Source organism: Vicugna pacos, chromosome 27, assembly GCF_048564905.1.
Source record: "Vicugna pacos chromosome 27, VicPac4, whole genome shotgun sequence".
NCBI lineage: Eukaryota > Metazoa > Chordata > Mammalia > Artiodactyla > Camelidae > Vicugna > Vicugna pacos.
Genome location: NC_133013.1, coordinates 8816768 through 8843095, shown reverse-complemented (window position 1 = coordinate 8843095; position 26328 = coordinate 8816768). Strand labels below are relative to the sequence as shown.

The window sequence follows — 26328 nt, the reverse complement described above, 5'->3', positions numbered from 1 at the left end:
ATTTACAACTTTTAATATGTGCTTTGATCCTTGTATATCCTAAGGCTATTCTGTAAAGAATATTATTACATGTGTAGGCACATTGGTATGTGACTATATTTATTTATTTAGTCAAAGAATATTATAGATCTTATTTTAGTTCATTAGCAGTAGAACACCAGAAGGTAAACTTTAATACTGTTTTTAAAATGTTAGTGATTTTTAAAAATTGTTAAATAACCTGTATGCTTGAGTCTTAGCAAATGTACCAAAGCTTGATTATTCATACTGAAATTTACTTCTTGTAATTCAATGGAGAATATTTTTCTTATGCTTTGGTTCTGAACAAATTTTCTTTTCATATAACTAGTTAGTATTTTGTGGTAATTTCTGGGCTTGAGTTGTTATTTCTAGAATCTATCTTGAAAACTTCAAAAATGGTTATGTTCTACAAAAAGACCTTAGAAATATCAACTGGTATTTGTGCATGAATTTTAAAATTTAGTTTGCTTTTTTATGCCACCAGTGTTTATATAGGATTATCCCATAATATTATATAATCAAAATATTTTCATTGCTATTTTCCACATTTTTATAGTTGAATTAAGTTTTTAGAAATTGTTCTGTTACTTTGGGGTGTAAAAAACCTACCAGTTATGTTTTGAAGGACAATTAAAAAGTAAAGGTTTAGGTGGATATTTAGGTGTTTGAAAAGTATTATAATTCTCAAATCTTATTTGATTATTTGATATTTCAGGTATAATTAGTATTATCATTAGCATTTCTTAGCCATATTAATTGGTTACTTACTGAAAGTTTCTGGTACCAGTACTAAGCTCAGTATGAGAAGAGAAAGCAGTATTAAAGGTCTAAACCTTGTGGGTTTTGAGGATAATGTATGTGAAAACATTTTAAAACTATTCTGTATTAGTTACGTTATTTCTGGTCACAAGCAACAGTAGACCTGGCTGAAACTAGTCTTTAAAACAGGGATGTTTTTTATATTACATACCAAAAAAATACAGCAGTTTGGTAGAGATTCGACTGTTGAAGTGGGCTTCGGTTTTTGTGTTTTCACAGGCATCAATTTTGTTGATTCTGGCTTCTTCATATTGAGAGTGGCAGTCTTAAGAACTTAACATCTGTACATAGCATCATTGAAAGCAGCACTATTGAACTTTCTGTGATGATGGAAATGTTCTATTATGCTGTTCAGTATGGTAGCCATTAGTAGTGTAGGTGATGAGCACTTGAAATATGACTAGTGCAAGTAAGGAACTGAATTTTTAGTTTAAGCTAGCTAGTGGCTGCCATACTGTGAAGCACTGATACAAAGTATGAGAGAGAAATACTCTGCTGTCAGGAGGCCTTTCCTTTCCTGCTGAAAGTTGTTTCTGCTATTTCCTCTTTCCTGGCTCCCCTTTCCTAGGGAAAAATCGCCAGGGAACCAAAGTGACTTCTTTATTACACTGACATCATTCCCTCTTTACCAGTTTCATATGAGCTAATTTACATCCAAAAATACAGTATGGTAGAGCAGACTGTATTGTTTAACTGTAGACAGTTCTTTCTTTTCATTTTCTTTTCTTTTTTAAAGATAACATTCATCAGCTATGTTCATCTGAATAAATGACTGCTATATAAAAGAAAATTATTCAGAGAGGGGAAGTTGTATTTTCCAGTTTCTTTTGGGGTATAATTAAAGTTGTTTTCATAGATTCTATTGGCTTTTGTTTTACTTAGTTCTGTTCATTGGTACCTGGGTATAGGACTCAATAGGTATAAATTCCATTGTGATGATTATTCACAATCATAGTAAACATTTCCACAGTTTTCAGTAACTTGAATAAAGTGCTTTCATATTACCTGATATCTTTATAGATCATTGCCTCAGATATCTTTTATTGTTATGTGACATTGAATGCTCAGTGAGGCAACTTTGTGTAGCTAGTGGCTACCACAGTGGACACTTTAGACATACTTGAGATTAACTTTCTCCATCTTTTTATTGAAATATAATCCACACACCATAAAATTCACCATTCTAAATTATACAATTCAGAGGTTTTTAGTGCACTCAGAAGTTTGTGCAACCATGAACACTAATTCTAAAGCATTTTCATCAGTCCAAAAAGAAACTTGGTACCCATTAGCATTATTTCCCAATCCCCCTTCCCCTGCATCCTGGCCACCACTAATCTACTTTTTTGTGTCTATGGATTTGCCTCTACTGGAGTTACACACAATATGTGGTCTTTTATATCTAGTTTCTTTGATTTAGCAGATGTTTTCAAATTTCATCCATATCATAGCATGTATTCATTTTTCATTTCATGGCTAAATAGTATTTCGTTGTATGGATATATGACATTTGCTTATCCATTTATCAACAGAGGAACATTGGGTTGTTTCTACTTTTTGACTGTTGTGAAAATGCTGCTATAAAACTTGTGTACAAGTTTTTGTATGGACACATTTTCATTTCTCTTGGATATCTCACAGGTATAGTCTTTGCTGGATTGTATGGTAGCTCTGTGTTTAACTTTTGGGGGAAGTTGATGGTGGAACTCTGTGGAAAATGTGGAATTCTTTATTGTATTTGACTTAAGAAGCAAGAACATCAAAAAAAATTTTGTGGATGTCATTAGAAAATTCTTGGCTCATTTTTTCCTAAAAATGTTGATTTTTTCCCCCCAGTAATGTTGAGCCAGGTTATCTGGACCAACCCTTTAACTGAAGCCAACTAAAAATGCTAGATGAATTGTACAGAAATTTTTTTTAAACATCAGAGAGCTATTAAGGGATATGCCAGGCCAAAATCTAAGAAAAAATTAGAACCTAAAAGGTAAAAAATTGTTTAGCACTCTGGCTACACTGACTCATTTGCCCATCTGAATAAAACAGCTGAAAAACTAAGCTTCATGAAGTTTTAGTGATTCAGAGGCAAGGGGACAGTTACTACTTGTAGGTCTCTAAGTCTGATAGATTGCTTTCCATATTATATGGTGGGACTTCAATTAGAGGGGAGCCCACTGCCTTTTCCCTACTTGCAAAGGATTGCAAAGAGAGTTTTTTTGTGCCAAAGAGAAGAAAAGTAAGAAAGAGAGGCTATCTTTGAGGTGTTCTAAAACAAGTACCAGCATTGTGAAGAATCACAGGCCAAAGTCAGATAACACAAAAAGTCTAAGAAAATCTAGTGTGCCAGTTACTTGGGTGGAGCAAATGTATATATCCTTTTTGAAGAAAGGCACTTTATTTTAGGCATCAGAAATCTTCAAATAACCTTTCAAAATCATTGAGCATCCATCATAAAGCATCTAACATCACTTATGCTAACTAATACAGAAATTAAATCCACAAGTATATGTAAGGGATAATAGATTATGACTAAGTTGGATTCACCCTAGGAATGTAGGGTTGACCTAACAAAGTATCCTTTTATCATGGATTGGAATTGTCAATATTGTATATATCAATCCTGCATAAATAATCTGTATAGAGTTAGGAAATGCCAGTTGAAATTCCAAGAAATTATTTTTTTTTTAAGAATTCAGCAACTGATTCTGAAATATATAAGGAAATTCCAGGGGAAAAGAAGAGAAGACACTCTGAAGAATAGCGAGGTGAGAAGGTTTGCACTACAATACATTGAGACTAATTTTAAAGCTGTAGTAATGAAGATGCTGTGGCAATGGCACAAACAGCAAATGCCAAACATGTCAATGGAGTAATAGAGAACTCAGAAATAGAACCATGCACCTAGGTAGATAATATGGTATCTCAAATCAAAGTGGGGGAAAGAAACTCTTTAAGCAATGATCCTGGGACAGTTGGATATATATCTAAGAAGGTGACTATTCATATCTTTTACAAAATCTACCTCCAGGAAGATTATAGTCCCAAATATGAAAGACAAAATTACAAAGCTTGTAGGATATAATACAGGAGAATATGTTCATGATTTTGAGGTAGGGGAGGATTTCTTACACAAGGCATAAATACTACTACTATAAAGGATAATTGCAAAGGGAAAAAATTGAGCAATTTGACTTTACTAAAATTAAGAACCTGTTTTCATCCAAAGACAAGGGTTAAGCCTGCAACATAATGGGAAAAGATTTTTACAGTGCATAAAATTAGCAAAGGACTTACGTTGATTACAAATAAAAGAATGACTATACAGCAATTTAAAAAAAGACAAACAACTCAATAGGAAAATTGGCAGAATACTAAAACACTTGGCACCTCACAAAAGAGAGAAAATCCAAATGGCCAATAGTTATGAAATGTGCTTCATTCTCTTAGTAATCAAGGGAATGCAAATTAAATCCTCGTAGGTAGAAATGTACATTAATACAACTACTTTTAAAAACCAGTTCTGCATCATCTAGTATAACTGGATACTATTTTGTGAACTAAATACTGCTTCTAAGACTATACCCTAGAGAAATGTGTGCAGCTATGCAGTAAACTGTGTCTGCAAAAATGTGCATAACACCATCTTCATAATAGCCAAAAGATTGAAGCAACTCTAATACCTATCTGCAGTAGAAAGGATATGCAGCTTTTTTCTCATGCAATATAATATACAGTGAAAATGAACAAACCGTAACTATATGCAACCGTATCCAGTGATACTATAAAACTAAGGTATAATGAAGGAGGCCAGACAAAATAATACATTGCCTATGTTCCATTCACATAATATTTAAAAATGAGCAAAGCTAAGTTATATTTTTAGTGAGATACACACACACACACACACACACACACCCTATAAAGACAATACAGATACAGAAAGTTGTCATCACAGAGTTAGGATGGTATTACCTATAGAGGAGAGAGGGGAGAGTTGTGTGATTGAGGGAAATATGTAGGATTCTGGTTCTGGCCTTTTTGTTTTTGTTTTTGTTTTTGTTTTGACCTGATTAAAATTATTGTTGTTCCCTTTATAATTCTTGAATTTTACATAAATTTCGATGTCTTTTTCCTTATGTATGTTTCACAGTTTTAAAAATAAATGTTTTTATGTGCTTTCAAAGTGTCTAGGAAGAATTAGAAGTATTAAAACTGGTCCTTTTCCCCCAGTTTCCAAGAAACGTAAGAGATATTATTCCTTTATGTTACAAGTATTCAGTTACACCTTGTTCTCCAGCTGCAGATTATCCACTCAGCCTGCATTTGTGGAGCATCTGCTGCCTTGCTGCTTCACAGAAAGGAGATGTATGGTGGGCGGTGATGTTGAGGGTTGGTTTAATTGATGAGCTTATTGTACATTTTAAAATTATCCATATACACCTTTTGACTACTTTTAATTCCAATTTCACTTTTAAGTGCTGTGATTATATTTGAAGTGGAATTTGACAATTATTGTAAAATTGAGATATATTAAAGAATATTTCAATTCTTGGTTGGCAGTAGTTAAAAATGCAGTCTTGTCTGACATGGGCTCTGGTAAACACCCAGGCAGCATATAGACTCCTGAATCTAAAAATTAGTAGCATGTCTTACGCCAGTCCCTTGGGATTTTTACCAGGTCTTATTTCAGACTCCACATAGTTTAAATATTTATTTAAATATATTTATAATAAAAATATCCTGAATACTTAATTTCTTCATAAACAAATACCAAAGATTTTGTACATGCATTTGTACATAATATATTTTATATATACATATATGTGTATATATAATTTCCATGGAGAATAAATGTCTTAAATTTTAAATATGTTATTTTGTGCTGATGAGAGAATATAAGCTAGAAGAAATCTATTTAAAATTAGTTGCCTCTAATTTTTAATTTATTTTGAAATATGTTTGTTTTTTAAGTTTATTATGTAAAGGAAAACCTGGATATACTTGGAAAAAAAATCCAAATATCATTGTTCTTGCCTCCTTAAAACGAACATGTATCAAAGATTTTATTTAATAACAGCAATAGTTAAAGAATGCTAAAATGAATTTATAAATGCAAGCAAATTTGGTCACTATTCACAAGGTGATAATCAGTGACATTCTACAGGAAACAACTTCTATGAATAGGAATTATTTGCAGTTAACTATCAGTTTTCTGATAGTTTTAAACTAACATTTATCTCTACAGAGTAGTAAAATAGCCTCGTCAAAGTTACAAAGATGGATATAACCTCAGTGGAGGTTCTAGCCAGGATACCTCCTAATTTCAGTTTTTCACAGTTTCTCCTTAAGTTGGTATGAAAATTTTAAACTTATGAGCTTTCCTACCAATGAGGTCTTTTAATTAGTAGGTAGAAGGCTTTTAAGTCACTCTTTATTTGGGTAAAACTGATTTAATTAATGCCAAAAAACAAAAACAAAACCTTCTCTTGTAAGTTTAATTTGGGCATTTCCGATTGAGAAAGCTTAGATGTGATGTAGGAATCCTTTTTCCCTGGAAATGCTTTCAGGTAAAGCACTAACCACTCTTTGGTCAATAGCTTGATTTTTACTTTAGAACTCATTAACTTCAGATGGAGAGGAACTCTGTTTTAAGAGTATGGGGTTTGCAGTTTTAGATGGTTACACTCTTAATACTCTGATATGAATAATGTTCCATTTATGAATTGTCACAAGAATTAAGGATTTTCTCCTAATTTCTTGAAGAAGAGTACTGAAGGGTCATAATCTTCCTCTGATTGTACTTCCGTAATTTTTGTTTGTTTTCATATTCTTTTTCATTATAGGTTACTACAAGGTATTGAGTATATAGTTCCCTGTGCTATAGAGAAGAAACTTGTATATTAATTTTATATATAGTACATGGTATCTCCAAATCTTGAACCATAATAAATTAATACAGATCATTAATCAGATTATCAAATATTTTCAAAAATTTTAAATAACAGCACATTGCTTTTTTCTTTTAAAAAACCAATAATCAATCTAATACTAAATCCTAACAAGTATTACTAGGAAATCTTTCCCCCTGAGTTTAGATCCTTATGAATCATGAGTCAAGGGTAGTTTCATTCTTAAGAAATGTTAAACAATTTTTTTCAAAAAAAGTAAAATCATGACTCTCAGACAGATATAAAATGAACATAAGTCAAAGGTTTTAACTTACTAATTACTGCGGAAACCAAAAAAAATGTTGCAGCTGGTTAATGGGTAAGTCCAAAAGATTAGACAATCCATAAGCCCATCAAAAAGGCAAAATTAATTTGCTTCATAGATGCAAAAACTAACATCTTCCACAGTGAGGAAAGAAGTCAGTTGAACCTCCACCAGACAGAATCTATTTGCGTGTCTGTAAACATTAATTATTTGCTTTATTATCAGTTTTCTACAGACTAACTCTATATATCTACAAAGTTGTGAAATAGCTTGAAGACAGGCACAAACCATATAGAATCAGATAGCCTGGAAGGATGTGTCCTAATCAATGCATAGTTTCCATTAAAGACATTTAGCAGTTGCTTTTTGATTCATTGAAAAATCTTTCACATTTTGTCTTTACATTGTGTTGAAGGTAAATGTTAGCTAAGGGCATCCATTGTTTAAAACCTATATTTTGTACCATAAATGACAGTATGCAGAAAGTACCTTGACTGAATTGGCTCAAGATCACAAAAAGAAAAGCCATTAAAATCATAATAGAATTTAACTTTATTGTGACAAGTAGAAGTATTTGTTCTTCAAAGATGTTTAACTGACCCTCCAGAAATAAATTTTCTGTCTTCTATAGATATGGACTGATGAAAATTTGGTGCATTAATTTTATGATTTCATGTGTATAATCTTGATAGCGAGAATCTTTAAACGTGTTTGAAACACTGACTAACGCTGGACATAGAACAGGTTGTATCAGGTCGGCTTAAGTTGATTAATACCTCAGTTGTTGATCACAGCAGATCCCTTTAGCAATTTATAATGTGTGTTTCAGAATACAATTATTTAAGAAAAGCAACTGGGATAAATTAACTTCAATGGTATATGCCACTGAAATGTGAAACTATTTTGGCGCAATTGAGTTTTCCCCTTAAGTTTGTCGTAATGGCACTGAAAAACTGTCAGTCACATATGTAAGAATAAACTACTTTTAAAGTCCTATTTACTTTGGAATGGGACAGTATAATCATCAGTAATAGCCATAGAGTAAGCACACAGTGCTAATACTCTTGAATTTTTTCCCACTTAAAAGCAGATTCCTCACTCATAGAGACCATTCAGACAGTGTTTTCTTCACTGAGCAAGTGTGTTTATTGTGGCTAACTTGAAGCACGTGAGAAAACTGAAGCTAGCCTGTTTCTTATATGCCTCACTTGGCCTTGTTAATAGATTACAACATTCCACTTGTTAGTACCAGTGACAGAGGAGGAACTTTTACTATTATGCTATGTGGTAATGATAAAGAAGACAGAAAAAGTCTTTTTATGGTAGTTGGGTGCTCACAACAACCCTCCATGTTGTGGTGATAAGAAGACACAAGTTGGATATCCTGCAGAGGCACAGTAACTTGTTATCTGCAGGGCTGATACAGCCTCCTAAATTCTCTCACAGTGACAGGAACCCCATCTAAAGTGAGGGTTTGCAGAGCCAGAGATACGAGAGCACTGTTCTTCCTCATGAGTACAAGTAGGGTTAACCCTACCATTGTACAATAAAAAAGTTTTGTGATTATTAAACTAAAGCCATATTCTTCTCTTGTGCAATTTTAAATGTTCAAAGGGACATACTTGGTGATTGCTGTTAGTGGAAGAGCAAGACTATGAATTACCTAGTCTTAGAATATATAAATATGAGGGGAAAATACCTAGAGATTTCAGGCTAGAATAAATCAACTTTATGATAAAATCTGTGTGTAGGCACCTACTGTTTCTGTTCTGTATCTAGAGCTGCGTAGGTTATAAAAGTTCATTGTGTTCCAGTATTCTGAGTGTTAATGTCTTCACTGCTGATAGCAAGATGCAGAGTTGGCAAGCAGACCTTGCTGCCACCATGGATGGGGGAGGGTACATGTCTCCATCCTTCAGTTCTAAACAACAGGACCTTTCATGGCTGAGTACATATAAAAGTCTATGTGATTAGTTAGACTCATAGAACTCAGAGCCATGGAGCCAGTGTTGGGGAAGTAGGTATAGTGTTTGCTGTGTGCTCATGGTTAGTGATTATGTTGTGGTGGGGGTTTCAGGCATTGTGTGTGGGATTCGTAGCACATGCCAAGTAATCGATAGGCTAACATATCTATACCAGTGATTTCTTATGTCTTTAAGCGTGCAAGGAAAAAATCAAATAGAGTAAAGTGAAATTTTAAAGAACTTCAGAGAAATTAAGGAAAAAAATCTCAAACCTTAATGTATTGTGTGTTTCCCTTTTGCTTCTCTCAAGAGGAAATGAGTAAAATAAGCATTCGTAATTATTATAAATGATGTTTTAAAGGACACTGAGATCTGTTATTATGAATTATTTAAAAATATTCCTTAAATCTAATATAAATAATCACTTGTAAATGCACACATCTAGTACTAGTCTGTTGTGCAAACATTTCTTAACTAAACAAGCTCTGACAGGTAGGCTTACTTGAAAAAATTTAACTTCCTAAAGCTTCTCTGTAGTTGCCTGGAAAATCAACAAGTCTCACAGCTAGCTAAGTTGTTGAAACCTAAAAATTCTGCTTTAAAATAAGACCCATCAGCATTTTTTAAAATTTAGACATTTTGGAAGTGAATTAATATTCCATAGATTGTTAAGCCCTAGGTTTTAAATTTTATGCTTTTAAATGCTAGACAAGTCCTTTTGTGATGATTTTAATTTAAAAAATTAAAAATCATAAAACCAACCATTCACTATATGTCTATCCCAGAATAAGAAAAAAAGAGTCAGTGTGATGTCAGGGATACTCTGATGACACTCAAGAAAATTCTCCACAAAGTCAGTTCAGTGGATTAGGTCAATCCATGAGGGAGCTGTCTAGAAAGAGTTAGCAAAGTGTGGAAAAGATTATGCTGACTTAGTTTTTAATACAGATTTTAAAGATATGTGAAGTCTGTAACAATATGTACATTCTGCATAGGAAAGAGTCCTTTCTGTCATATATAAATAGGTATTTGAATTTCTCTACTTCAGAGTTATGTATGAAAATGATAATTCTTAAGAACAAATTAGGAATGAAATTACTGGGGTGTTGTGCCTATTCTTATGAATAAGTTGAACTCTCAGGCAGAAAGGAATGTCAGTAGATGAAATTGCTGAAATACTCATTTTATAAGGGTACTATGGTAACTTCCCAAAGCATCATTTTCATACATTTGTATTTCAGTTCTTATACTCATTGGCCCTAACAGGTGTGTTGGATCAGGCTGTAACCAGATTTGAATTGTTAACTGTCCGAACAGAGTTATTTAGTATTCTCTAGGAAGTTTGGAAAGGAAGAATACAAATATGTGAATATTCCTTTTCTCTTGATGTATAATGGGATCATGATTTTGCTTATATCTAAGGTTTACTGTATTTGAAGAATTAGAGTATGTTTGTGATCATTTAAAACCATTTCAGTGGCTCTTTTATAACCCAGTTCATTCAGTCTGTGCTCTCTTAATAAATTTTACAAAAAAAATCATGGCAAGTTAGTATCATTTGTGTGTGAATTTTCCAATTGTATTTCAGACTTTAAGAAAGAAAGGCCTTAATGGTTGTGAGAGCCCTGATGCTGACGATTACTTTGAGCACAGTCCACTCTCGGAGGACAGATTCAGCAAACTAAATGAAGATAGTGATTTTATTTTCAAACGAGGCCCTGTAAGTACTTTTACTTTACCTCTACTTTTTATTTGTTGATCCTTTTTGTTAACTTCATTATTTAGGCTCTGAACAAGAAGGAACACAGAGGGTGCGACAGCCCAGACCCTGATACTTCCTATGTGCTAACGCCACATACAGAAGAAAAATATAAAAAAATTAATGAGGAATTTGATAATATGATGCGGAATCATAAAATCGCAGTGAGTACTAAAGAATGGTTTGTGTTTTTATCTTATGCATGAAGAGATTGACCATGCATCTTGTTTATTTTCCCAGTGGGTGATGGCAACAGTAAGCAAAAGGGGGAAAGTAGTTTATTAATTTCTTTCGGTTTTATAGAATTTCAGAATAAAATTGTGGAGATCTTACGGTAGTACATCTTCAATGTCTTAAACTTAGTAGTGAAGAGAAAGCATCCTAATCCTGACTCAGCTTCTTACTATACCTTTTAATAGGGCACCTAAACATCCTGGATTCCAATTTCTTTATCTGTAAAGTGAGTGAGTTGGCTCACATAGTTTTTAGGTCCCTTCCAGCTTTAAATTTCCATGTTAAGTATAGGGTGCACGTGAGACTTTTGCTCTCCCTCTTATGACCTTTAAAAATACTACATGTACTTAAGTAGATCTTGAGACTATAAAGTGACTGGGTTTATTACAAAATTTGGTGTTTCAAAATTATTTTTAATTATTTTGTATAGTTGCTATAATAGTCGCTTACTATTTGGCTTTCTGTAAATGTCCCAAAACAACTTTTCGACAATACCTGCAAACTCATTTTCTTACACTGTAGGTATTGAGGAAGAGAGCCTTGGCTCGATTTTAATTTAAGGAAGCAATGTTCTTAAACTGGCTGCAAAACGAATAGTTGGTTTAAAATTTTTCCATGCTCATCCATCTAATAGTAGTGAAACAGTACTTCTTTGAGTTCCTGCTTCTTTGATAGTTCTTCAGAGAAGAACTACTTAGGACAATTGTTCTGGATCTGATTTTTCTAGCTCTGTGTGATTTGTAGGCTTTATGGAACAGATCGGTTCCAATGTTGATGCTTGCTTCGTTGTCAGAGTTAACTCTCTTACAATTGTGCATTAAAGTATGCATCACGGATTTTTTTTCTTGAAAGTTGCCTTATGCTATAAGTAAGAATCTCATGAAAAACAGAGTTAAGGAGGTATTTTTGTGCTAATACCATTCTTAAAAAACAAAACAACAGCAAACAAAAGAAAATAAAATCCCTTCTGACCTCACATGGATCTCGGTGATCTTGCAGTTAGTGTTAAGCTGCAAAAACATTTACAAATAAAATCGCTTTACTTTTGAAAGTTTATCATATGTCTATTGTTTTATGCCTTTTAATGAATTATAATTTTCAACCTGAAATAAACTATTGAATAGAGTACATAAGTTACTTATATTCCTCCAACTTTGAATTAGCAATGCTACCTTACTTTGCAAATCACTATTTTAAAATGTAAGGAGAGGAATTTTTTTTCTCTCACATTAAATTATAAAGAGGATTGTTATGTATCATGGTTAACGAGTATATTGTAAGTGGTCTAAAGAGGAAATGCAAGAGGAAAATAGAAAATACTATTTTAAAGGGAGTATGGAATATTTTGGAGGAAAAGAAGATAGCATTTATAATATTTGTAATTTAATATTTAAACAATTTAAAGATAGCTTGTCAGTAGTTAATTTTATTATTTAGATAATTTTTTGCATTTTTATTACATTGAGATTGCATTATGCTATGTATATAACTTGATTTTTGTTTTCTTTCTTTTTTTAGTTTTGTCCATTAAGAATGTTAGTCAGTTAAATCAGACCAGGGCTTGTTTATAATGTTCCAGATTTGATGTATGAAGTTTATAATATGTGTACACACTTTTTCCCTTTTGTTGTATTTGGAATCTCCCAATAGAAATGTAATGTTACTAAACTAGTTTGCATTAAAATGTTAATTTAAGCTTGCTTAATAGCAGTGATATATTTTGTAATGTCTCAATTCCACAACAAAACTTTAACATCAGGTTCTGACCTCTAATTTTCATCTCTCTGAATATTTGAAATATACAATATATATATTATACTAGTATATATGTATTAATATATAAAAAATGAAATTGAATATGTTCATGTTAAACATTCTTATGTTCAAATATAATTCTAAAGAAAATAGTTTAAACCGGCAAATTGATTTAGTAAGAACCTATCCCTATCCTCTACTTTTAGTACCTTAAGTTACCTTATCAAAATAAAGTTTGTAAGTTATTAAATTAATATAGATGAAAATGAAACTAACAGTTTTCTCTTCCTTGTTCTTCATTTACAGCCTGGTTTGCCGCCTCAGAACTTCTCAATGTCTGTCACAGTCCCTGTGACCAGCCCTAATGCTCTGTCCTACACTAACCCAGGGAGTTCACTCGTGTCCCCGTCTTTGGCAGCCAGCTCAACATTGGCAGATTCAAGCATGCTCTCCCCACCTCAAGCCACGTTACACAGAAATGTATCCCCCGGAGCCCCTCAGAGACCACCAAGCACTGGCAGTGCAGGTACGTAGTGATACTTATCCTGCCCGTTCTTTAACGAAAAGGATGAAAGGACTAATTGCTAACATAAACAGTTTCTTATTCTGCTACTCTTAATTTTATTGCTTTGAGTCACTACTACATAACTGCCTCCATTTTAAAGTATTTTTTTTGAAAATCTGTGGCTCTGGCATTGAATCAGGCATAGAGGAACATCACAGAGGACCTGCCATCTCTAAGTTTTCCTTACCAGGAGAAAGCCTACTGAGAGAGGATATCACAAGCAAAGATTTAAAGTTGAGTGTGAGCCATTCATGTAAAAAGTATGGAGAAATAGACTCACCTGAATGGAGCTAGAATGTTTTTTATGTGACTCTGCCTGCCTGATTCATTCATTAATTCAGCAGAAGTTTGCAGTACATTTACTGCATTACTGCATCTCCCTAAGTCCTAGATTTTATAGCATTCCATTAGCACTGCCCCCATTCTAATCAGTATGTACTATTTGGAATTGATACACGAGAAGACGGGCATGTCCAGAGCTTGATAGGTGAGTGCCTGTGTGTATATGACACATTAACACCAAGTTCAGACTGGGCTGGTTTTTATTTTTATGTTTTTTAGGGATGGAGTGAGGGTTACCTCTTTTAAGTTCATTGTCATTCAGACAAGGAAAGCCAATTCACATTCATTCCTTGTCCCCCCTCTTCTCTCTATGATGTTAGGTGGGATGTTGAGCACTTCAGACCTCACAGTGCCAAATGGAGCTGGAAGCAGCCCAGTGGGTGAGTGAATTCCTGCTGGTTCACTTTGTAGGCATCCAACCTGTCTGAGATAAAAGGAATATTGTCCTTCAAACAAAAGTTTATACCAATGAAGAGGAAAAATGGGATATATGGCTTGAGTAGACATGTCCCTTTGTGTATTTATTTAATTTCCTTTTGAGGGTACTTTCACTGATGCTTAACATTTTTTCATATCCATGTTGTATTCCTCATACCTTGGCCTTAAGTTCAGTTACTCATTCATTCAGTAAACATTGTTTCCTTCATAGCAGATATTGTTCTTTTCTAAAAATTAAATTGCCTTAATATAATTTTTACATGAGGGCAATTTCAAGCTTTCTGTGTTACTTGGCCTTACCAATGTTAAATTGTTAGCAGACTGATATATCTTACAATTGCATGAAATGTTTTCAGAGAGATTGCAGTACAAAGAAATGGCGGCCCAATTCTAGAGACACAGGAAGAACTGAAAAGTTTGTCTCTGAAGGGTCTGTTTTGGTAGTCACATGCAGAACATTCACATTTTGTCACAGTTGCTGTCAAATTGGTTCTTTTACTTTGGGACCCCTCCCAAGATGACTGGCAGTTTACACATGACATAATTGTGTCTGCCCAGCCCTAAAGTGCTAGTAAAGATAGATTATGACCTTAACATTACAGAAACATGGCATGCATGTCAAAAAGTCACAAGCGTAACTATCTCTTTGGATTACCATCACATTAAGTCATCTTCGTCTCTTCGTCTGTAATAATCAGGTTATCATCATTGTTATCTGAAAGCAAAGATAGGAATTCCCCTCTCCCCCTCTAAATATTGTGTGTTCAAGGATCTGAAAACAGATCATTTACAGGAAGAATTCCCAACTATATACATTCAACCCATTTATTCCACAAAATATGTTAGACCTTCTGCTTTAAGAAAAGTTTTGAGATGATTGAATAACTTGGTTAAAAATGATAAGAAAGAAAGAAACAGACACTGAGACAAGTTAACAAAGCATATAGTGAACTAAGTAGGAATAAATGCCTGATTATATCTGCCACTCTATTAATTGCTGTTTTAATGGAATTAAACAGGTAAGACCTGTTGTGGGATCTTTTTAAAGAGGTAATTAAATGGAGAAAAATTCATGAAGGTCTTACCAACTATTCGTTAGGGCTGCTATACTTCTATGTGTATTTCCTAATATTTATGATTTATTTCTTTTCAACTTTCAACCCATATACCCTTTTTGAATTGTATTTTCCCATATGCTTTTATTCCCCCAACATGATGCACCTTGCTCTCCCTTCCACTTTCCAGCCTGGTTAAGGTTGGAGTCAATAATTTCTATTTCATTTAATGTTAATGTTAAATAGCTGTAGGTTTTATTTCAAAAAGCGTTTTTATTTCACAGGGTTCAACTATTTGAAGTTTTCTAATGTGTTTTCCCCTTGCTTTTACTTGTTTTCATAAACTTGGTTCTTCCTCCTGTCAAACAAGTGTTTCAATTCTTGTTGTTTTGTTTGTTTGTTTGTTGTTTGTTTGGAGAGGTTTTTTTTGGTACTCTTCACACTTCCCTAAAGCTCTTTCACTGTTCTTTCCTGTTTGATGTGCAGCTGTAAATCTATCTTGGTCTTTGCTGCTCAGTTTTCTGTGTTCTTTGGTAATTTCAGACTCAGACTTTGACATCATCCTAATTTGCCTGTTTCTTTATTTCTTTTTTTAAAATTTGTTTTTCTTCTTTTGTAAGCCTCTTCCCCCCTTTCTAGACTCTCAGGTGTGTAGAGGGGCACATTAATTACACTCCTCAGATCATGGCTCATCATCAGTGGTTTGTACAGTGCATCTCGGTATGTTATTCATTTATCCCTCTTATCCCTCTTTTCCACTCTCATGCCCTTCCTCCCCCCACCCCTGCTCCCCTGTTATAGGCAACTGTTTTAGTATGTTTAGTGTTAACAGTGTTAGTAATCATGTCAATGATTATGATTAGTGGACATGAATTTTTATTAAAATTTAAAATTCAAGTATTAAAATATTTTAAGTGCTTAGTTATTTGCAAGTGTGCTTCCATTAGTACACACACATGGAGATAAATCTGTTTCTTATTGTACACGTAAATGTCTTATAACACGTCAGGATTGGGTGTCTTGATTCTTAACTGAGTCATACTCTTATATACCTATTTCACCTGCACTGGGTGTAATTTTGCTTATTCTGTTTGTTGAATTGTATCCTAAATGACATTTTTGTTATAACTGCTTTTTAACATGTGCTACCTCAGAATTCAGATTCAACTGAGTAGTCATATCACTCAATTCCAAAACCAGATGAAAGTAATTATATTTGTGTAGTACTTAGAGCATACATGGGTTTAAAGTGTTTCTTGCTATAAATCTCACCCCCCCCCCAGTATATTTTTTGTGAGGAAGAGTCAGATAATGTATTTTAGCTTATTTTCAACAATGGTGCCATTTTGGTTTAGTAGTTTGGAAGAATTAGTTTAAACTGAATTTTATGCCTAAATAAAGTCTTTATGAATTTTAACATTTTAAATTCCAAGAGAAGTTTAGAAGAAAAGATATTAAAAGCTGTGGGTATGATTTCTCATTTACATTTTTTAGAGTGTGTTTCTTGAAACTATATGAAAAGAAGGACTTAACCTGTCTGTTTGGCAAATCTTGTGCTAAATAAAACTGAACAGGTTTCCTTACTGTTGGATTTACATCAGAGCCTTTAAAATGCTAACCTGTCTTGTGAATCTTAAAACTTAGTATGTAACATGGTTATTCAAAGTGAGTTCACAATAGAACCCTCCATTTTTTTTCTCATGAAAAAGCATCTTTCAGAATTAATGTCATATAAAACATACTTTGGGAAAGACTGGTCATTTGGGCAGACTTGGTCCTTTGGACCAGCCCCTTTTCTGAGGGCAACTGGAAATTCTAGGCAGAGTATTTTAAAAATCTGCGTGAAAGCATTTGAGAGCTAATAAGATAATAAAGAATTATTGGCTCAAGGCCTGGGGAGTGACAAAGTCAGAGACTCAAAAAGATGAGTCTAGCACTTATGGCTGTTTTTTCTCAGGTGGTGGTAACCACTTCCACAGTGGGGTGCCAAAGAAGCTGAGTGTGACAAACTCAGAGACCTGGGGGACAGAGAGATCACAGTTCAGGGCCCATAAAGAATTAGGAGGGCCTAGTATACTCGTCTCACTTTGGGTTGAGACCCCAAAAAGCTGCACCCTGGAAGTAACATGAATCAGAGGTAAACGGTCCCTCATGGTAGCTACTTCTCCTGTTTTCATCATCCCATTTCTTGAAGTCAGGTTGTGGTGATCTGTTGTTAGGGGCCCCAGGATGCCTGGGAAGGCAGCTACTCTCTAGAAGAATAGCATCACCATCCTGGACCTTATTATTTCTACTTGAGATACTAACTAGGCATAGTCAGGAGCAATACAGCATAAATGAAAACCTGCAGCAAAAATGGCCAGTAGAACCAGCCTCCTGGGAACTCCAGAATCTGGGGTTTTTAGATACAGACTTTGAGTTTAACATAACAAGGTTTACTGTGTCAAGGACATTTTTTAAAAGATGAAGAATTTTGGTAGAGAACTGGAAACTTTAAAAATGGACATTTTTTTACTAAAAAAATTAATTGTATTAAGAACTTACTGGATGAGTTTAATAACAAATCAGACAAAGCAAAAGGGAGCATTGGTGAACTAAAAGATGACAGGAAAAATACTCAAAATTTTTGAGTCATAAGGATGGATAATTCAAAAGAAGAATAAGACCTAGAGAATACAGTGAGAAGGCCTAACATACTTTACATTGGAGTCCTAGAGGGCAAAGAGAGAAAAAAATTGTCCAGAAGCAGTGTTTGAAGAGATAATCATTGAGAATTTATGTGTAAGCACATTTGATTGTCCTTTATGATTGGATTACTGCATTCTGTTGATTCTTATTTTGTAGTTGGCTTTATTCCTTTGATAACTGTAAGTTTAAAAAGCTAAAGCTGTAAACTGTTCTTAGAAACAATGATCAGTACATACATGTAAACTAAAAAAATTTGCAGTACACTGTATATATGTATTTAGATGCATTATGTGTATGTGTAGTTAAACTGTAATAATTCTACCTAATGAAACTGAAAAAGGCAAAAAAAAAAAAAGAATAGTGAATCTTGATAGCTCTGTGGAAGTGGGGATGGGAGTGATGGAGGCTGACAGTAGTACAAGTGTTTAAAAGAGGTTGAGTTTGAGATGACAGCAGTGTATCTGGGGAAGAGTGCCCACCAAGTGGTTGCCCATAGACTGGAAATTAGGAGACACAAAACAGAAATACAGATTTAAGAGTCATATGGAGGCAATGGTTGAAGCCATGGGAATGCATGAAGTCTCTGAAAGAGAAGGAGAAATGTGGCCTCTTTGGGGCTATGCATACAGGAGAGATTGGAGAGAGAATACAGAAGAAGCGGGGTCTCATGATTGTCTGTTTTTAGATGATAAGTTTCTAAATGGGCAGAATCCATGTTGTTCATCATACAGGAATTTCCATTGAGTCAAGTAAGAATGTCATCAGTGATTTTAAAACCTATGGTCATCTTAAATTTTAGAAATCTCATTCACTTCTTTATATAAACAACATAATTTTATAGACTTTTTAAATGTATTTTTATTTATTGAATGATAAGCTGAAACTTTGTCAGATTTTATGAGAAATTTGTCAAATGTGACAAAACCAATTCTTGAACCTTGATTTGGATGAATTTTTCAGAATCCTTAAGAAATTTTCAAAATCCTTTGCATGTCAGTTGAACTTCCCAAATAGATTCAAAATAATAGCCTTAAAAGAGTAGCATTAAGAACATTGAGTGCTTTCCAGCCACTTTAGTGCGCTATTTCAGCTGATACGATATTCTGAAACAGGAGCCAGATTGATATAATTGAATGACCTGCCTTAGAGATAACAGGTCCATAATTAAGATTAGCTCTGTCAAGTTTCTGAGGGCATTAGTGTGCAGTTTGCTCAAAAGCATTTTCATCACATTTGTGTCAGGGTATTAAGTTACCATAAAACTGAAAACACATTTTAACAATAGTCACATTAAATTGGGTTTATTCATTTAGAGTTGGTACTTTAATTCCTAAATTTGTAGGCTGTGGCAAGATGAATTACATAAAGTATATACCTCAAAATTCTGTCCCAACAATATCTTCATTTTTTTGTCATAAAAAGTGAACTGGAGGTAAGAAGGCATATATTAGATAGTATATGCCTACACTCCACAAAATAACAAATGGTGTGTACAAGATTGTCTTGTTTCAGCCTGGCAAGTTACCAAGTGCTTACATCATCCTGTAATCATCTGCCACAGACTCCGACTTCACACTAAAAACTATCATGCCTTTAGATCCCCTTTCATTCTTACAATTTGCTTCTCATGGGTTACTGTAGTACCATGTCCTGCTGGAAAGCATCACAAACTCCATGTGGGAAAAGAGGGTTAGTGCTTCCAGATAAAGTGTTTTTCTAAATTATATTTTTGCATCATCTTATGTATTTGAGAGGAAATATCACTTTATCCTTCAGATTTGAGTGCAAATTTTCAGGTAAATAAGAATCTTCTTCTAAATATTGTCAGAGAAATTAAGAACACGTTCATGCCATTATTTAATTAAAAGAAACATTGTTAATCTTTGCTGACTGATGTTAATCTTACATTCTGTTCCCTTCCTGTTTTTGTATAGAATTGTTTGATATGTGTTTTATATCTAAGTGAGTTGCTTAGCAGTTACCCCTGCCCCGTTCTTGGATGAGCCCTGCTCCGCAGGGGATGGCCTAGTGGAGCGATTGTTTTCTTTTTGACAGCACTGCTTTCTGAAGTTTAACAGAATGCAGGAAATAGTCTCATAAGGTTAACTGAAATGCCAGTCCCCACAGCAAAATTAAGTCACATGATGAATTAAAACTGGTAGGTCACTTAGTAAAAGTTTTGGAGGCAGCAAGAGGAATTGGGTGAGAGTTAAGGTGGAGGAGGTAGGAGATACTGATCATCTGGAGTCCTGACATTTTGAATCACAGCTTCTGAGGAGATCCAGACCGGTTCCTAAGTGCTACACCTCACTCCTCTGTTTTTTTGTCCCTTGAAAATGCGCTGGTTAGGATCCAGCAGGGTTGATGAGATCACATTGGCAAAACATTAATTTTTAGTTTCTCATATGAATAATTTACCTAAATAACATATCTTTTTCAAACTCTAAAATAGTATACGCAGATATACTGAAGCATCCATTCCCTTCAACAGATTATCTTCAGGAATTTTATCTCTTTCTAGTTACATTTTTTAATTTTAGAATTTATGTATCTATTCATCAGTTGACCCTATTCATTGTATTCTGTTTCTGAAAATGTTTTATAAACTGCCAAACACTATATAAATTTTTTCATCTTTGTCCTTTCAGACTGCTTAATAGTCAGTCTCACAAAATCTTCCCTAATTAAGCCTCCATACCTGTATCAGTGCTTTGCTTTCTGTGTCCTTGTAAATTTTATGTGGTTGTACTTCATTGTGTTGCCCATAACTTAAGTATAATTTGGCATCTTCATGCCTCTGTGATGTGTTCCTGCTTTTGCTAGAAAAGGTGCTTGAAGACCATGTAGGGTGTTTTTTTTCCCTTCCTATATCCTCCTCACTGCATAGTGCTCTGCGCACAATACATATTTAAAAGTTTATTTCCAGATTACAAAGATAGTTCTGTATTGTTATCTGATTTTAGAGAGTCACTATTATTGATGTGTGAATGCTGAGAATTCAGGAGGCCTGTTCAGCCCTCCATGAACTTCTAGTTCACTATTCTGAATATTTTGTTCTTGATCAGCTTGGTAATAAACACTAGAAATGGAATTCATAAGCCAACACATTTATTCTCTTATCTAGTGCTCTTAAATTAATATGTATCTGCTGTAATAGAGTAGACTTAGATACTAAGGACTATTCAAAATAGAATAATAGTACTGCATTCACGACACTGAGTTTCTTGCTACAAGCACACCATCTACACGGTCAACTTAGTTTTTTATTTTTGATTATAAAGCTGATGATTATTTTAAAATTATGAAGTACAGTGACATGTGCTGTATTTTTATGAGCAGTTAACACTATAACTTAAATTTAGTAATTAAATTTTCATTTAAATTAAATTAAATTAAATACGTAATTGTTTTCTTTTCTCACCTGCTTTAAGATTTACTTAGGAATTAAAATAGCATATGGAGCCTCTATTTTATGTTCCTGTATATTGTTACTTTTTTTTTTTAATTTGTGGCATTATCTCCACCATTGAACTGTAAGCTCATCAATAGTAACTGTTTCTACTAGGATACTATCAGTTGCAACTAACAGAAAACCGTCTCAATTAGGTTTAAGTAGTATAGGGTGTTTACTAAGTTATATGTAACTGAAAAGATCCAGAAGTGGTACACACTATAAGCATGGTAGGGCTTCTACTTCATTTATTTTTAGCTCTCGTTTCTCTATCAGCTTTTTCCTCATTCTGACTTTCTTCTGGGTCTCAAAATGGCTTGAGAATAAAATGCTTCCTCAGTCATATTTGGAGGAATGCAGGAGCCTCTGTCACTACCACATAGCAACTTCTTTATCTAGGTTCTGATTGGACATTCCTGGATCCCATCACTGTGGTGAGGGAGAATGCCATATACTAACTGGCTTGGACCTGAGTCAATGCCCATCACCACGCCAGTCTGTGGCAAGAGGGATGGAAGTTGAGTCAGCGCCACCCGAAGCACATGGCTGCTACACACGAGGAGGACTAGAATGAATGCAGTATCCATGATAACGGGGATGATCTCTTAACGTTTATTTTCTGTCTCAACTGGTGCCCTCAAGTACTGTGTATATAGAACATGTACCACAATGTACCTATTTCTTTAAGGAAGATAAACAGTTCTATTAGGGAAAGTTAAAAGGTAGGAATAAGATGATTACAGTCAGCTAAATCACAGATATTTAATGAAGACCTTAATGGCAGCTGAAGGAACAGAACAGATGGAGGTGGAGGTGACGGAGGAAGTACTTGGTGGAAACAGAGCATTAGACCTGAGGGCTAAATAAGTTCCAGTTAGGGAGTTGCCCTGACACCTAGGTCAGTGCCCAGAACCTATTGGGGTGCCTTTGTTGTCACAAGAATGAATGAATAGGCTAGTCTCAAGTGTTTTCTTATAGTATCTCCATTATTTTGGTCCCTAGTAGGAGATGCCCCATTAGAAACATATCTTTTGTTTTAAATTTCTCTCAGCAGGTCCAAGCAGTGAGGCTGGAAACAAGTGGCATCAGTGTTGAGCTTTATATGTATTTCAGACTTTGATTAACTTTCTTTGCTTATTTTTAAAATATTCAAAGATACATGGTTAGGTATTCATGAATTTTGTCATAAAATTCACTTGACACCAGGACTGAGGACAACTTGCATCATATTTATACCAAAGTATTTTAATGACTCTTTTCATGTTCATGAATATTTCTTTTTTCCAGGGAATGGATTCGTAAACTCAAGAGCATCTCCAAATTTGATCGGAACTACTGGTGCAAATAGTTTAGGCAAAGTTATGCCTACAAAGTCTCCCCCTCCTCCAGGTGGTGGCAACCTTGGAATGAACAGTCGAAAGCCAGATCTTCGGGTTGTCATTCCCCCTTCAAGCAAGGGCATGATGCCTCCGCTGGTACATTAAACCCTCTTTCAACTTCATTCTTTAAAACTGTTATATACATAGTGTGTATTTTCCTCTGGACTTTTGTGTACTTCCATATACTATAGACCTTTTCCTAATGAGTGCTTCTCTTTGAAATTAGAATTTGAAGATTACTATGAAATCTTCATTTCATAGCAGATTATGAAATGATTATGAAGAAAACAGGAAATAAATCTGCTTAGTGGTTACTTAAAATTAGGCTAAATATGGAGAGGTTATTATGCTTAATTTTATTTTACCAGATTGGAATCTTTCCTTAGAGATCTCATCCCCAATTTGATAAATTAAGCCTGATTTAAGCATTTCTTCTCGGTACTTTTCATACTTTCAGTAATCTGTTGCATGTACTTTTCTGCTAGAGAAACACTAAATTATTTGTTAGAAACTTCTACATACCAAAGAGAACTACTATGGAATAGGGAGGAATGTATAAAAACTTGAATGAGTTATGCTCCAAATAATTTTTCTTTGTTTATTCCTTCTCAGATAAGCTTTCCATTTGACTCTATAAGAAATACAGGTCTCCCCCACTCCATCCCTTAACAGTGTCTTTATAGTTCCAGCCTCATTTGTTTTTGAATCCTGTGTATGATGAAGAGGAGAGTATGTCTACCCCTCTTAGTCTCCCATAAGAAAAAATTAGACTATATGTGCAAGTTTAAAATCATTCTGATTTAGTAACTATTTGCCTCCTAACAATCATCATGATGTGCCAGGTGTTCTTTCTTCTATGCAGTTGCTGAGTGCGCCATGTGAGTTTTTGCTAAGTGAAAGTGATGCTTCAGGCTTTAGATAATAATTCTACATTTGTATAGTGCTTTATAAATTCCCAAACATTTTTATATGCATTGTATCAGTTCTTTCTCAATTAAACTGTGCCCTTGGCTAGGTATGATGAGGAAACTGAGGCAAAGGTTAGTACTTACTTGTCCAGGGTAGCACAAAAGAGAGTCAGAACTGAAACCCTTTAAGTTGAAAAACAAAGAAGTACTTTTTCATTCAGAGATCTAGAAAACTGGAAACTATCACTCCCAGCCTTACAGTGAAAAAAAAGTTAGACAAACAAGTTCATAGTTTTCCATGAACACACTGTAGTGCTGAGATTTTAAGTGCAGCCAACTGGCCCAGACTCTAGGGAGAAACAGATACTGCAGGGAGAGGACATCGGAGCACTGACTTATCTGGGTTAGACACAGATGATAAGAGTTAAGCTAGGGTGATGAGTGAGTTGCTGGAGGCCAGTGTTGCCTGGCAGGACTCTAAAACCCCTGGGACTGTGATAGAGGGAGAGTCTTAAGCTCTCTTGCAGGCTTTTTCCCCACGAACCCCACTGGGTGCTAACAGAAAAAAAATGGAAATGTCCTGAAAAAGTTTCCTCTGTGGTTTACAACTGGGAGAGGGGAAAAGCAGCCACTGCAGTAGGGGCAAAACCCTCTCTCTCCTATGGAACAGAAGTCTTAGTCTGTGAGGAGATGAACAACATAAATGCCACCTGAGGACACTGGTGAAATCCCCTTGTATCTGGCAAAACGGAAAGGAAAACATCTCAACCCTTGGTGGAGGAGCGGGAACAGTGCCAGGAGCAGGGCAGAATGACTGACAAGCTTCAGCCTGGGCACAGCACATGGAGGGGCTTAAAACCGAGGATGGAGCAGTCACTGGAGAAAAACAAACAGAAAACCTCCAGCAAACCAATCCCCTACTACCCGCTAAGGGATCTGAGGCCTGTGGTGGATACACCAAGGGTAACCGTAACAGCAGTGATGCCTAAACCCAGCCCAGTTCTTAATTAACTCAAACTCTGCATTACAGGCCTAACAGGAGGAAAGCCCTACATAGGTCTACAGATCAGTAGGAATCACCCAACCTGAAATACGAAGAGAAGAGTAAATACAAAGAAACAAAACAAAAAAAGAACATTAGTCTCCAAGAGTTGTGGGGCTTTATCAAATGTTTTAACATAGTTTGTAACTAGAATTCCAAAAGGAGAAGAAAGACAAAACAAAGCAGAAGAAACTTGAAATAATAACCAACACCAAAAAGAGTAAATACTACAACCAGCTCCCCTGTCCCCAGAACACACACAAACTCTCTCTCTCTCTCTCAGACTGGGAAAAGCAAAAGACAAAAATCTTAAAGGCAGCCAGATAAAAGAGATGAACATACAGAAGAACAAAGATAAGAATTTGTACCATACTTGTCTTCAGAAACTATGCAAGCTAGAAAACAGTGGAATAACAAAGTCCTGAAATTAAAACAAAGACCAAAAAAACTCAACCTAGACTTTTATACCTTGCAGGAATATCTTTCAGAAAATGAAAACAAAGAAAAGCTTTCTCAAACAAAAATCATGGGAATTTATTACTAGCAGACATACTCTAAGGAATGTTAAAGGAATATGCTGCCAGCAAATTCTTGAGTCTACACAAATAAAGAACAATGAAACTGAATAAATGAAGATAAAATAAAATTCATTTTTTTCCTACATTTTATAAACTTTTTTCTCAGAAGAAACCGTTTTTCTTAATCTGTTTTTATACGTAGTGGCTAACATTTGTAAATCTCAAACTCCCAAATTTATCTCTTCCCACCCCCTTTCCCTGGTAACCATAAGATTATTTACTGCATCTTCAAGTTTGTTTCTGTTTTGTAGATGAGCTCATAGTGTCCTTAAACTTCTATTTTAGAACAGTTTTAAATTTATGCAAAGATTGTGAAGAGAGTGTAAGTTTCCATCTGCTCCATACCCACTTTCTCCAATTGTTAACATCTTACATTAGTATGGTACATTTGTTACAATTGATGAATCAATATTGATACATTATCATTAACTAAAGTCCATACTTTATTCAGATACCCTTAGTTTTTAACCTTATGTCTTTTCCTGTTCCGGGATCCAGTCCAGGTCACCACATTGCATTTAGTAGTAATGTCTTTTAGGCTCCTCTTGGCTGTGATAGTTATGGGTTTAGGGGAGGAAGGCCACAGAACTAAAATGCCATTTTCATCCTCATGTCAAGGATACATACTATCAACATGACTGATTGCTGCTGGTCACCTTGGCCACCTTGCTGATGTAGTATGTCATGGGTTACTCTTTTCCCCCCTTTCCACATTGTCCTCTTTGGAAGAAAGTTACTGTACGTGGCCCACACTTAAGGAGTGGGGAGTTATGCTTCACCTCTTTGAGGGCAGAGTAGCTACATAAATTATTTGGAGTTCTTCTGCCAAGTGACTTATCTGTTCTCTGCTAGTGTGGACTCATGGACTTTTATTTTATACTTTGGGTTGTAATATTGCTAAATTCTGTTAATATATGATTCTACCAATACTGTAGTTTATTCTGTTGCTCAAATTGTTGCAGCCTTAACTATTGGGGACTGTTGAGTTGGTTTCTGTGTCTTTTTCATATACTTTCATCCTTGTGGGGTGTTTTGGGGAGAGGTGTGGGTTACTATTTTATTTTCTGGTTACTACAAAATGCTCTAGGGTCGTCTTGTGTATTTTCTGTCCAAGTCCTAG

At 34.8% G+C, this 26328-nt stretch overlaps 1 protein-coding gene across 6 annotated transcripts in view; it reads left to right on the top strand.

Moving 5' to 3' along the window:
• MEF2A (myocyte enhancer factor 2A) overlaps nucleotides 1-26328 on the top strand; it is a 121998-nt gene that overhangs the window by 75973 nt on the left and 19697 nt on the right. For 3 of the 6 annotated variants that reach the window (XM_072950700.1, XM_072950699.1, XM_072950701.1), the window contains 4 exons: nucleotides 10603-10734; nucleotides 13069-13288; nucleotides 13990-14049; nucleotides 22589-22776. In XM_072950700.1, the coding sequence (XP_072806801.1) occupies nucleotides 10603-10734; nucleotides 13069-13288; nucleotides 13990-14049; nucleotides 22589-22776 (600 nt within the window). Of the gene's footprint in view, nucleotides 1-10602; nucleotides 10735-10799; nucleotides 10938-13068; nucleotides 13289-13989; nucleotides 14050-22588; nucleotides 22777-26328 lie in introns of all 6 variants that reach the window. The other 3 variants (XM_072950698.1, XM_072950697.1, XM_072950702.1) reach the window with 2 other exon arrangements.